Here is a 15034-nt window from a genome sequence, read left to right on the forward strand (position 1 = left end):
ATCAAGAGCCACTGGCACAGAAAATAGTGGACTCAGAAATACACGGATATAATTGGTATGGTAATCAAAAATGTTTGCTTTATTTCAGATTATGTTATTTTGTATTTGATAGATCCAGAAAAGGACATCAGTGTTGTGAAACATTTTAAGACTAAGTCTTGTCTGTATATAAAATAAATGAAAAAGTCTAAAGCTGTAAATTATGTATCCACAAATTGGTTCAGCAATATCTGCATTTATGGGAAGTACAGCTGTGAAAAATCTTACCATAACAGTAGATGTGAGAAGGTCCTTCATTCCTTGGACTTAGATAGCTCAGGTATTACTTGGACAAAGCAAAGGCCTTTCGCAAGACTGACCAACTTTTTATTTCATTTCATACCAGGACACTGGGCTTGACAGTTTCTAAGCAAACCATTACCTCCTGGATTTCCAATGCCATTTCCTTTTGTTATTCCTTTCATGGCAAATAGTTGCCTGATTCTGTTAGGGCTCATTCTACTAGAGCAGTGATTTCCTTGGGAGCTTTCTTCAGGGGTTTGGACACCAACTCCATCCTTGAAGCTGCTACTTAGTCTTCTGTTCATACAGTCACTAAACATTACAAAATGGATGTCATTTTCAGAGCCAGGGCAGGTTTTGCCAAGGCTATCCTTCATAGGTTTGTAGAGGGCTCCTCCTTGCCTTTCACCTCCCTACATTCTCAGTAGTTTTTATACTCTCCCAGCAGTGATAAATATTTAAACAGCGATGTGGAAGGGCATAGTACAGTTGTGCAAAATCTTACGATAACAGTAGATGTCCATCTTTGAACTGTTGCAGTATTCACTCCCTCCTACTCCCTGTTCTTTTTCTCCTTTTCCAAGGGTTGCATTTTCCTTCTGGACGAGAGGTTCTTCCCCCTCTCTTCCCTTTTCTGGATGCACATGATCTTCTTTCCACTGGGGGTCCTAGCCCTCCTGGGGCACTTCAGTTTTGGTTTGGGAACATTTGTAGGTCACCTTTATGCCCTAAGCTTGTGCAGGGAACATACGTCTGATATGACACTCCTAGTTAATAAAGGTTTTGGTATATTAGCCGGATGTTGGGCTATCCTTGGTAGGAAATCCCAGAGATGATGAATACTGCAACAGTGATATGGAAGGACCTCATGATAAAATGATACATCTAAGAGTGTGGATTAAAAAGGTTTCAGTTATAGCAGCTAAGGATATGTTGGGGAAAAAAGACTAAACAAAAGGTAATACAAAAAACTGAGAAACTGGAAGCCCATGTTTATGGACATGGATAGCAAGATACAAGCAATCGGAATGTTTTTAGTCCTTTTAGTTTAATACGTGGATCGGGCATGTTTTTATCAACTAGAGGAAAGGTTGTGGACAATAACTAATAAATAGTTGAAAGAATTCATCTAGAAGGGGAAAAATAAGTGGGATAAGTTGATCCTTCCAATAGAACAAGATAGTTTAGTATTACCTGATTTGAAAGTACATTTTAGAGCTAAGGCTCATATACATAACACAAGCAGATGGCTGTAATTCAAAATGGAAATGGACGATAATGAAGGGAGGGGTGAGTTCAAAAAATAAACAGTGGGATGGGGGTGTTCAAGAAAGACAGAGGGAGGAATCTGGGATACAGATCCTTCAGGAGAGCAGCACAATAACTGTACAGATTATTATATTCATAAAGTAGAAGAAAGTATTCTAAGAACTAAGCCAATACAAGAATGGAGGAGATTTTGCCAATAGGGATGATTGCAAATAAGAGTACAGAAAATAGGTAACAGAGGCTGAAATATACTGTAGAAAACTGGCAGAGAAACCAAGGTATTTGAAAAATTAACTACAGATGGAAAGGTAACAGAGTAGGATGAAGCCAAGAAAATGTTTTTGGCCTGCGGCCCAGACTGACTTCCCTACCAAGGACTGATGTCAGAATATGAGCAGAGAAAGGGATAGCGGAATCTTAAGTCAAAAACCTGCTCTGGAAGAGTTTTTAGATGAAGCCACAACAAAATCTGTTGTTAAAACCAATTATCTTGTTCTTGTATACAAGCATCATTCAAGGTGAAGGGAGAACTGCACTTGGAACCAGTGTCTTACCCTTGGCTGAAGCTAGCATGGCAAAGTCCAAACATATCCTTCTCTTTGTTTGAGGGATTTTCATGACTGGTCATTTTCCCTCAAATGGACTATAATCATGTTGCAGAAGACTATGTTGGTGGAGAGGGTGCAGAGTGCCCTAGTTATATCCACTATCTTGGTTTCTGGGGGACAGCTGACTGTTACCTTGTCCAACCTAGTGACAGTGGAATCTGTCCGTCTAACAATTGAGTTTACTACTGTTGACAGTGATGTGGAGTTATGATCAGGGGTCTATGCTGATATCTAGTCTTAAAAGTTCCAGGAGGCTTTGGCAGAGATTTTTTCGCAGGCATCAGCATATGACAAGTAGTAGTGTTAGACCCAGATAATGTGAGTGTCTCTTGCCTGCTAAATGATGACAAATTTAAAAGTGCTACTGACTATGGAGAAAAATTGGAGTTGTACACTACCCATTAATCAGCTTCACCTATGGCAGTGGTGCACTCAGTACAGCTGAGCGCAGTATACATCAAGAAAGAACAAAAGCGAACCAATCCAAAACAACTACAAATTTAAACCAGTAGTGCTGAACTGTTAAATCCAAGAAAATGGCAGAGATGGAAATAGACCAATAAACCAGCAGTGATGCAAATCAAATAGCGTACAAAATTCTTTAATAACCGCTTTCATCTCACGACTTCATCAGAATACATTTTCCAAAGAAAAAATGGTGTCTTAAATACATACTTAATTAATCAATTAAACAAGTAATTAAAATTTAAAATCACAGTAATCAAATTCCAAATAAGGAAGACAAATCCTGTTGTTTGTTAATGCATAATTTTCGATGTTTTAAAAAACAAACATTTACAGTCTCGTTTAAACCAGGAGTCTTATCTGAATTTAATCTAACCTGCCATAATGTCTCCCTTTGTTCTAAATAATTTTTAAAATCACCAGCTCTATTATCTGATTTACACAATTCCAAAATAGAAAAAACAATTTTTTTAAAAAATGGACATACTACAGAATGTTTGTATAAGACCAACTAGTGCTCCCACCAAGAAAGCTACCACACCAGGCCAAAAAAGACCATTACCAACAATTAATGGAGAGGATTAAGTATAAATCAGGTAAACAAGCAATTTAATTTCAGCAGGACAGCAAAACAAGTGCAGTAAGAAAATGAAACAAAAAAACTCCTTAGTTTTATGTCTAGAAACACTTTTAAACTTCTGTCTGCAGTATCGTAATACAAGTCAATGTTTTCTACAAAATATCTTGGGACTCCCCTGACTTTCACAAATGATTACCTAATTTCCTACTGACTCCATATGAATTAGATCTTTCTGCCCGCAACAGTCACCACAATTTTGTATCCCTCTCTTTTCCACAGAGCTCTTCAGCACCATCTGGAAAATGAGTCAATGAATTTTGTCAGTGCCTTGCACAAGTTTTTAATTTTTGTTATGAATTCCACCTTTGGTCTCTCCTGAAAATAGTCTTTTGACCTAGTGAAACTAACACAATCAACAAAATGTGAAATATGAAAGTGTTTTTGGTAATCTTTTGGTAGATATTGGATTTACAACCTGTTCACTGCTGCTTTTGTTGTGTTAGTGAAACACAAGTCTTTCGGAGACACGGGGGGAGCCATTGGTGGAGAACTTCAGAGTATGTCTAACATCAAGAGGAAGGGATAACTAAATGGAAGGCTATTACCAATCTAAAAGATTTACAACTGGCAATAGTGAGTATAAAAAAAGTATGGATCAGTTATCAAGATTATATCAGATTTAGAAATGTGGAGATGGGTCCTGCATTGGGACCTTTTTTTTTTTTTTTTTTTTTACTGCCCCATCTTAAACAGAAGGAACTTGTGGAGAACAAACGGTGTCTGCCTTCTCATAGGCTTCAGATGAACCAGATACCAAGCAGATCTTTGTATCCCCTTCATGAAAGGAAGTGGCTTGCATATCAATTCCAACTCAAAACTTGTTAATTTTATTATTAGAGTAGTCAGATTTAAGATGTAGGCTTGTCTTTTTTATGCTGGTGGAGGACTGCTGAAAAGAGCAAGAACTGGCTGATGTATTACGTTCTTACTGAGAGGACATGATAGAATAGAGAGGTCACTCCTGCTGACTGCTTTAGTTTGGCTAACATGGGAATGGCAAAGATATCTTCTTGGAAAGGTGAATAGGATACACAATTAAAAAAAAGTACAGGCTCCTTACTTACATAATGCAGTACAGAAAAGAGTTGACAGCCTGAAAGAGAGCTGTCAAAGACTGAAAATTTGAAGTTTACTGGAGTGCAGATGTCAGCTGTCTTGATTTCAATTAGTATGCACAGCATCACACCTAAGTGGAGGGGAAACCATGGCTAAACTGAATAAAAGGTCTTGAAAGGGGCTCCAGTGTTTACAGCAGTCAGAAGTACATGATACATGGGCAACAATCCAAAATCAGATTTTTTTTTAATGTACTCTGTGGAAGGAAGACTGACAGTAGTGGACAACTACAACATGATGCATATCAAAGTGATTCATTAAAAAAAACAGAGAGACAGTTTCATGTTACAGTAAAAAAATAATAACCTGTTCAATGTCTAATGTCCCCCTCAGTTATGTAATTTAGCAAAACAAATGTACATGTTTAAATAATGGGCAGCTATTACTGAACCCTGTCTGACTTCCTTAACAACATACTACATGCAATGAAGTACCAGTTGTTGTTCTTCAAAGGCAATATCTCAAATATCAAAACATCACTCTGAATATCTCAAATACCAAAGCAAACAGCAAAGTACACTCAAGTGTCAAACCTTCTGGTTCAGGCCTGTATTAGTGAAATATACCGTACTCATGAGATAGACTATTACCCTGTGAAAAGTCTAACTTATCCCACCAGGAAATATGCAAGTGTTAATTCTACATATAATCTGTTACTTCCCCCCACTGAACTCTCATACTCATGGTAAATTCATCTCAAACGGTTTCTAATAAAACAATGGCAGAATACCATCTTTCTGGCATACCCAAATTCAGTTGTTACGCTTCAAAATACTACGTTTCTCAAATACACATTACCACTTATTTGTCAGTTAAGAGTATAATTAATTTTTATCTAGTTCCATGCACATACTTTGCAATTATCCAGCACTAAAAATTATAGCTTTGGCATATAAAAATTATAGCAGAGTGTCATTCCCACACACGCGCACATGTGAACATGCATTATGTTAATAGACTGTACAGATTACAGTTGTTGATGAGCAATATTTGTCTCAGGAACTCCAGTTAAAACCAACATGCTCTGAAGGGCTACATGGCAACTTTGTTTACTATACAAGCATATGCATCACAAAGTCCATGAGTTAAAATACCACCTTGAGTCTTCACTGGAAAGAGACCACTGGCCCACATGTACTAACCCAGTCAGCAAAGGCTAAACAATACAGAACTGCCACAGATATCACAATATCAAAAGACGGAAAAAAATCCTCCACAAATAGCAGGCACAGTTTTTGGATACTAACAAAGTTAAAAATCACAGGCCAGCAGATACATTTAACAGCTCTGTATGAGATTGATGCAGATCCAGTCCTAGAAAATGTCACACCTAGACATCAGATTCAGCAAACCCAAACAGTGACAAATAATCAAACAACTACAGGTTACACATACACTGATGGTACAAAATATTAGCTATCCATGGTTGGTGTAACAAATATATATAACAAAAAATACACCGAGGTACCACACAATAGCATCTTTAATAACACAAAAAAATAAGAACAGTGGTGAGCGCTTTCGCAAAACTAATTGCTTCACAAGCAATGTCAGACTCTAAACCAGTTACAAGTGGCGTCCCACAAGGCTCAGTCCTGGGACCTCTCTTGTTCGGTATATACTTCTCTGAGGTGCAGGCTAACACAGGAGAACTATGGCTGACAAAGTTTGCAGATGACTGCAAACTGGGGGCCATAATCAACTCGCCGGCTGACACAAGCATCCTCCAAAAAGGTCTCAGAGACGGATAATTGGTGCCAGAGCCATAGCCTAAAGCTAAATGCCAAAAAAAGCATAGTCATCCCCTTTGGGAAAAAACAAAGTGCCCACAAATCACCACATAGGTGGTAATCCATTAAGTACGGAAGAAGTAATTGGGGATTTGAGGACCCAAGTAGATTGCAATCTCTCCTTTGACAATCACATTGCCAAAGTGGTTAGAAAGACATTCTATACAGCCCACCTTATCACGAAGGGGTTCACATCTAGATCAAGAGAGGTCATTGTGCCCCTCTACTCATCACTCATCAGGCCCATAATTGAATACAATGCCCCATTTGGGATGTACCTTACCCGACACCTGCTACAACTAGAAAGACCCCAAAAGTACCTCACCAAGAGGATCAAGGGACTCAAACAGATGCCCTACACAGTTAGGCTAAAGAAACTCCAGCTCTACTCAGTTGCTTACCGCCTACTCAGAGGTGATCTGCGCCTGATGTATAAAGCCATGTCCAACCTAGAATTAATGGACATGCTCCACCTCAAGAAATCCAAATCCATGAGAACTACACGCTCCAGTGACTTAAACCTCAGCACAGAAATAAATAGAACATGCTGGAGGGACAGATTCATATCCTAGAGGCTCCCCTCACTCTGGAACAAAATCCCAATCCATGTCAGACAGAGCCCCTCAATGACCCTCTTCAAGAAGAATCTTGACGTTTGGATGGGAGATCGTAAATTTACCCCTGGGATCTCTTCTATGTCACTGCTAGACAGAGGCACGGTAAACTAACCTTAAATGGGCTATCTTCTGTGACCTACTATACAGAGGCTCAACTAATCTAAGAAGGGTGGTGAAAGCCAAACACACTCTGGCTAGGCTTGTAAATGCCCTAGGGCAGATAGCCTAGTATCAACCTATGAACCTAAGACATCAGACCAAATGATTTCCTGAAGACTACTACTGAATAAGGGCTCTTCCTCAGTAACACTACTGTTACCCCCTTGCTCATAGATTTACTTTCATTTTAAGTGCCATATCACCTTTTTTTCATGCACTAGATATAAGAGTTCGAATGGGGTCCTGTCTTAGCAAAACAGGCACTTTCATAGCAAATGAGGATGCAGAAACGTCTAGCTGTCATATATCCACAATATAAAATAGAGTTCATCCAGAATAAAGGAATCCTCTCATTAAGCTGATGGTACACTTTCCAAAAAATGTAGGTACACTGGGCCTTCTAACAATAATTGATTTATTACCCTACATTGGGCCATAAAGCACTACTCAGTTACATCTCCAATGGCTTACAAGACACTTTTTTCATGCTTCCCCTAGTCTACCAAGTAGTCACAGGACAAATGTCTTCATTACAGCACTCCACATGCACTGAGATGACATTTTTCCACTGCTCCACTGTAGTTTAAGTACAATTATTTTACAAAATGCAAACACAAAGGAAAGAGGTCATGACCAAAGCAGTGCATACATACTGCATGATGTTCCTGGACCACCACCTTCTTGTGAACCACTTCCAACATTAAGTAAGAAATAAGAAGGAATACATTTTCTGAGGAAAAGGCTATTATGGAAATGCACATAAAAAGATGAAACCTTAGTATTCAACTTTTACACAAGAAAAGCATTTGAAAACATTAGCACATCTATAAGCAGAAACAAATATAGTAGCAGGCAAAGTTTTTTCTTCCAACACATACTGTGAAAGGAATGATTAAGGGAAAGTCTGCTCTGCATCCTTATGGGATAGTGATGCTAACAAAACAAGACAGCAGAAAGCAACAAAGATTCAGTTTATAGTGCTTAAGATTTCCAACTTACAGTACTCCAGTGTAATAAAGCAGTTCATATAAAAAAAATAATCCTGCCAACTGAGTTTTTCCAAAAACATCATTACTTCTTAAAAAGCTGCTACCCAAACATTTGGAGCTCTGCCAGTGATGGAAAATTTGAGATATAGCATCCTGACCTCTTTTCATAGCTAAACTCCTCTCTGTAGTAAAGGAAAACCACAGCAAACAAAATATCCATAGCAGACCACCACAGAGCTAAAAATCCTTTTAATAAAACAACTTGAGAAGCATAAAACAAAAGAAAAATAAGTTACAGCTTCAGCAGATAAAGTGGCTAAGTGCTTTCAGCTTCCCTTATATTTTCTTGGAGAGTCTCGAGAACCATAAAGTGCTCCAATAACATGATTTGCTAGAGCAGTGATTTTCACACAGTTCTTTGTATCACTCATGGCATAAAATCCGTTCTTTAAATTTTCTGTTGGTTTTACCTACATAAAAAGCTGAACAGTTCTGGCAAGCTGCTAAGTATACAAGGTTCTTGGTGCTACAGTCAGCATTCCCCTTAAAACTATAAGACCTACCAGTATCTGGATGAAGAAAACAGTTTGTTGTGTTGATACAACTACATGCTTTACAATGGCCATATACAAGTACCTTTCTTGGAGCTAATACTCTTCTTGCTTATTCCACCTTTACTGCACAATAATCTTTTCAAATTTAAAGAACGGATTTTACGCCACATGAGTGATATAAAGAACTGGGTGAAAATCAATGCTATAGCAAATCATGTTATGGAGCATGTTGGCCATTCGTTTAACTTTATGGTTCTTGAGACTCAAGAAAATATAAGGGAAGGTAATAAACATATCAAAACAGAGATCAATGAAGTTAAATGGATAGCGGATTTGCGGGCTGATCAAAAGCTCGGTTTGAATGCAGTACGTCCAATAAAACCTGTGCTAAAGGGGTGGCGACCCTATTGAGAAGTACTGAGTAGTCAGAAAAAGGAGTTGTCCCATTGTGAAGCCTCTGATTAGTTGATTGTAGCACTTAAACAATTTGCTGAAGCAGAACAAACTGAGCATCTGAAGAAGGCTATTAAGCCAAAAGCGCTTATCCACTTTCTCTGCTGAAGCTGCAACTTATTTTTCTTTTGTTTTATGGTTCTCAAGTTGTTTTATTAAAAGGATTTTAGCTCCGTGGTGGTCTGCTGTGGATATTTTGTTTGCTCTGTTTTTCCTACGTTTTCCTAAGGACCTTCAGTGATACGCAGAGGTTTACTCTTGTTTCTGTTTTGTAATAAAGGAAGTGGCAGAGAAAGTGACAGTCCTACTAGGACAAATGCTATAAAAACTTTGCTGCAGATTGCTGACAGATGGTGATTCACATATTAAAGTATTCCAGAGAAGCTGAATAAACACAGTTAACATGAAGAAATATTTAAAGAAAAAGACAACATATCATGCACCAAAAAGTCAAGATCCATGCAGTTATCAGGGTAATTAAGCTACTTGTTTATATGTGCAGCAACCCAGCCACATAAACGTTTGTACCCAACAATTCAATCTCTTCCAGGTACAGTCCTTCAAATATGAATTTCAAAAATATATATATTGGCAAAGGTATAGTGTGTTATTAAAGCAGTCAAACAGGTAGAATGCAAGAGTAATCTGTGAACATAGAAAAAGAGCAAATGTCAAGCTTTTTGAAGAATAGGTGGATAGAAGGGAAGCAGTGTCTTAAAAAAGCCTGCCTTAAGTAGAATAAGTGTGGTAATGCCCAGACGGAATTTAAAGGACAGAAACACAGAATAAGGAGCAACGCATACCCTTTTGTGGTGAATACTTCAACCTCGAGCAGAGATCAAATGATGAAACATGTAAGGATCACAAAAATACCCCTAAAAATACTATACTGCGATACTAGCAAGTCCATCACAGCTAGCCTGTTCAATTCTTTAGAATATAAGAAGAAATATGAAACACCAAGTAATTTTCAAGCATTTCCACACAAGACTTGCGGAGGTAAGCACCAAGTATGCAAGGCTATTATGAAAATACTACCATCACTGTGAGCACCCCTCATCTATTTAAACAAATTACATTTTGTAGATCACCAAAAAAGAAATCTGAACTACTCTCAAAACAGTGGGGGGACAACACTTGAAACTTCCTGGAAGTCACACTTACCAACATTTCAGGTACTGGGTATTCTGGAATACAACGTGCCCAAAATTCCTTTGATATTAGTCTGTAACAATATCCTTTTGAAACACGTCCAGCACGACCTTCAAGAAAAATAAAGTAAATTCTACTAAAGATTATAAAACTGCATTAAAACATGTCTGTATAATGCAATACTAAACAGAGGACAAGAAACTCCCATGAAACTTACAGCACTCTTGTTTCCTGTCTCTAACAATGAATGAAAATACTACCCTACTTTTTTTTACAGAATCATGGTAACATCTCTCATTTGCTGTTCGTTGCTTATAAAAATAGTCTCGCTCCTTATCTACAGTTTTGATATGCAAGAAACTATGCAAAAATGTAAGCTACAAAGATAAAATACAGACTTGTGAAGCACACAGTATGATAAGAATATATAATATATTATCTGGGCCAGTAATCAAAAAGTCTGAATCCTCACCACTGACACTGGAGAGGGATGTTCACTTGGAACAAAAATAGATACACACAGTATTCCCAGATTCAACACACTGCATCAAGCACAATTTCTCTTAAGAGCATACAGGGAACACACCCAGTCCAGGGTATGGATTTCTCTCTCTGTCTCCCTCCAGGTCCCCAATAAGACTCCCCACTGGCACAGATAAAGAGTTGAGTCCTCAACCAAGTGTTCAAGCCAAGTTCTCCAGCACCCTCTCTGCGAAACCAGTGCTTTGTGTCTCTGCTCCACACACCTGACACATACACACTCAGATTTGATTTTCTCGCGCACACACACACACACACACACACACACACACACACACACACACACGCACACACACACACACACGCACACACACACACACCTGGGAAAGGCTGGCACAGATTTATTAGCCATGCCTCCTTCTGCCCAGACTATAAGGTAGTTACTGCCAACAGACACTCCAAATCCAGCTACTCTAAGACTCTTACAAGGGTACCCAATTATACTGAATTAAATTATTAGTACAGATGGTAGCATTTTGACCAATGCAGTAACACTTTCAGGAGTGGCTGCAGAGTCACCAGATAGACATGAGTTCGCTCAAAGACAAAAATATTTTCTAAAGGACCAGCCACAATGAAATGTTTAAATATATTTAATACTAAAAGAACATGAAAATACTAAATACACATTTATAATGAACACCAGAATTTCAATCACAATAAATATTAAAATAAGACAGATGAAAAGATTCACACAGACACAGAAAAACAGTACTTAACTAATCTCACTATATTTTCTGACTGAGCTAAAGAATTACTATTCCCTGGTCACTTACAGTAAGGCAAGATGACATAGGTAAGGTGTCCTAGGTCAAGTTTCAAAAACAGAGTGCGCTGAGCCTCAAGTCTCATCTAGTATTAAAAAACATAATTTCAGTGATGTATTACAAAATGACATTATATACATCTGGTTATCAGACTCCTTCTTCCCATGCTACCCTCTTTCCTAGCAAATGATCCAAAATCTCGCACACATGTCAATAATACACACACACACACACACATACACACACACACAGCTTTGCTAAGATCTGCTGCAGCTTCTGGAAGTCATAAAATAATAAAACGCTTCCTACAGGAACTAATAAACCATTCTCTGGCACAGACATTTCATCTCTAGCTGCAGTCAGAACTGTAAGATACAATCTTTATAGCCTAAATAAGTAATTTAATTTCTTGCTATTTTTCAAAGTTAGCTGGAGCTGAGTTTAACCTCTTCTCTTCCAGTATCCTCTGTTACAATATATACATTTAATCAGTTACAAAGTCAGGACCCACTGTTGGTACATTTTTAACACAAGCAGCTTTACAAATACATTTTTCAACACAAGCATCTGTACAAATCCATTTGATATACAAATGACATAATTCTTTACAAAGTTCCATCCACTACCCTACTTCTCCTGGCATAGCTGGCAATACCTCACATAGTCACAATCACTGCCATCTCTCCAGATTCAAATACTACACGAAGTGTCACCTGAAGTCAAAGTAATCCTGGCTCCACGATATTACAAGAATGGGTGGGAATACCTTCTTACATCATAAACTGTTTGGATCACTTGCTTAATATGCATCCAAATTAAGACAGACTTAGCTGTAGTACTCAAAACTGAAAATCAAACCTAGAACAATCATAGATACCTGCATGTCTGGTACATCAGGAATAGGGACTTCCCTGGTCCAACTCAACAACTGTACTGCATCTTGACATGCAAGTACATGGAGCAGCTACCCTACTGGGACTCTATTTACCTCTATATGTAAGACTCTTGTAGTAAATATGGGGCAAATGCATTACACCACTTTCAACTCAACCATGCACTGCCTCACCTCCACTTTATTCCACTTCCCCACACTTCTTTGGATATCTGACATGTTGATTCCACATTGCAACAATGACCCATCAGATAGCAATTCAAAACAGCACTACAAACCCCGCAACAAATTAGCATTTTTTCTAATCTTTTAGACAACTGGGCAGACCTTCAACAAACTAAAAGTTGCACACAAAATTAATTCATCAAAATAGAAAAACACAACAGTACTAACAATGTATAGTTATTAATACCTATACTTGAGTTGTGTGTAAAAGCATAAAAAGGCAAAGGATACATTTCTAATGAAGCCTATCAGAGTTAATATAATCCATTAAGATCACACTGTACTACCGTTTAATAAAAATAGCTTCATTGCCAAAAACTGAGTAGCCAACTTAATGCTGGCACCAGGGTAATAAAGAATAAAGCCCTAACCAAGACCCAGCTGGGTCAGTACAAAGTAGTGATCAAAGTGCTCAAGGAGATAAAGGAGGAAGTAAGTTGTTGGCCACCACCTACATCAGCTCCGTCAGCCTGGAGAGGTGGAAATAGTCTAGCTTGCCATTATGCAGGCACCTACTGGAGAGATAAATGCACAGCATGCAGCATACAGACTGCAGATGTGTGCTGGGCTCTGTCAAGCCACATCCATGTAGCAGCCTTTATGGGAAAGATGGAGGAATGCACATTTTGCAGTGTAGGGAAAAGCAGCTTCTTGCATTTACAAGTAAGCATGACAGCTGCTAAAGGAGGAATCAGGGCCAAAAAACAAAAATCCCTCATGGCTGTCTGGAAGACAGAAAGCAGCAACCAGCTGTCTTCCAGGTGATGGTGAAAAAAATGGGCATGGCTGTGATGGTGGTTAGACTGATCAGTAGGCACAAGACCAGGAAAAAAACAGATGGGAAAAATTGTGTAACCAACTTTAACACATACGCACCACTGAGGAAAAACAATGCAATAAATTATTCTGAAACATCACTGAATCATTGAAGTAAGACCAACACTAAAAGACCTTTTTTTTGCAAACTAAAGTGTGATGGTGAGCAGGGAAAGTTTCCTTCCTGTCTAATATTAGCAACTACTGACAGGGTTAGACAAGTACAAGATTTGTTCTGGATAGAAAGTTCTATCATGGAATATGGAACTGGAATGTCAAATAAGCAGTCAAGAGATCCTACTTAGCAAAATTAATGTTGTAGTGTTCAATTCCAATTGGTCAGTGGAAATTTTACGATCATTAACATAGTGCTGCTTTTAATAAAAAAAAGTACAAATTACTATGATTCTTAAAGCTCAAGGAGGCACGATATTGATTTCCTAGTCTCCCACGTGTCTCTTTCTGTGCAGTAACAGAGATTATTCTTCTCCGCTGTCTTGTATAAAAGTTAATTGGTACCTTAACAGTTTGTACCATGACTCCGATTTCCAAGCTGCTTGGCTTGTGTGCTGCTGTATTAAAAATTGCCACTGGGTCCTAAAGAGACATGTTTGCTGTCAGAGAAGTTTTTGGTGTAACAATACATAATTTTAAATCTCAGCAGAGTCTTGTTTACTAGCTCTGATTGCATGTGAGCGGGTAAACTGTATGAATCAAGGAAACTGGATGCCTGTGTGACCACTTACACTAACACGCTTTAGGTCCAAGTGTGTGCTGGTGGTGTTTCAATCAATATATACAAGGACAGACTGTCTGTCACAGACACAGTTTCCTTGGTAAAAGGACAAAGCATCCTTCTCATGAGTGAAAACAGGTTCTAATCAAAATATTTAGAAAAAAGGAAGAAAGGATTGCTTTACTGGAAATGTGAATGCTCCTAATTATAGTTGCAAATCTATCTCTTTGGTACGAGAGTGGGTTTTTTTATAATGGGAGCCAGTACAAGTGGTTTTAATGAGCCACAGTACAGTACTCTAGGTAGGTATTATGGTACAGAGAGTGGTAATTATTTGGTAAAAATGGTCTGATATCACAAAAAATTGATGGTGTTTTACAGTTTCCAAAAAAGCTACTTTTGATGAGAACATTTTAAAAATCTAAAACATTAACTAAAAAGAGAGATCCATCAGGTACTAGTCTCCTGAGTTGGTCACTTTAATGACTGGCAAAAAGAATAAAAAGAAAAGGGAATCTGTAGTTAGAAGCTTAAAATATAACTATACTAGGTTAAAGTCACAGCTGCTGGCAGCTAATAGAACAGATGACACTTCCCACTCCTAGCATATGCATCCTTTATGGCAATTAAAGTTATCATTCATGCAGCCCGAATCATCTGATAATGAGTGGTCTCAGTTTCCTTCTGTACCTCCTTCACCTTATGACCCACTTGTGCCTCAAGGGGCTGACAGTTCTCCCTCTAAAAGACAGCAGGTAGGGGTTAGTTTGGAAGAAACTACCACCACTTCCGCAGATACAGCACAAGTTACTTCTAGTCTCCCGTTAGATTATAACACTAGACTTCGCCAACATCAATCAGTAATACCCTTAAGATGTTAACGGATATATCTAACAAAGGAAAACAATTGTATCATAAACAAATATGAAAAAAAATTCAGATTTCTAACAAAAGCTACACAGCA

General features: G+C 38.2%; 1 protein-coding gene across 1 annotated transcript in view; it reads right to left on the minus strand.

Moving 5' to 3' along the window:
- Positions 1-15034, minus strand: part of TDRD9 (tudor domain containing 9) — a 2841455-nt gene that overhangs the window by 2079995 nt on the left and 746426 nt on the right. Inside the window, exon 14 of the mRNA XM_044074496.1 lies at positions 10107-10204. Coding sequence (XP_043930431.1) covers positions 10107-10204 — 98 coding nt within the window. The remainder of the gene's footprint in view (positions 1-10106; positions 10205-15034) is intronic.

Source organism: Protopterus annectens, chromosome 6.part0 (genome assembly GCF_019279795.1).
Source record: "Protopterus annectens isolate FY-2018-M chromosome 6.part0, PAN1.0, whole genome shotgun sequence".
Lineage (NCBI taxonomy): Eukaryota > Metazoa > Chordata > Ceratodontiformes > Protopteridae > Protopterus > Protopterus annectens.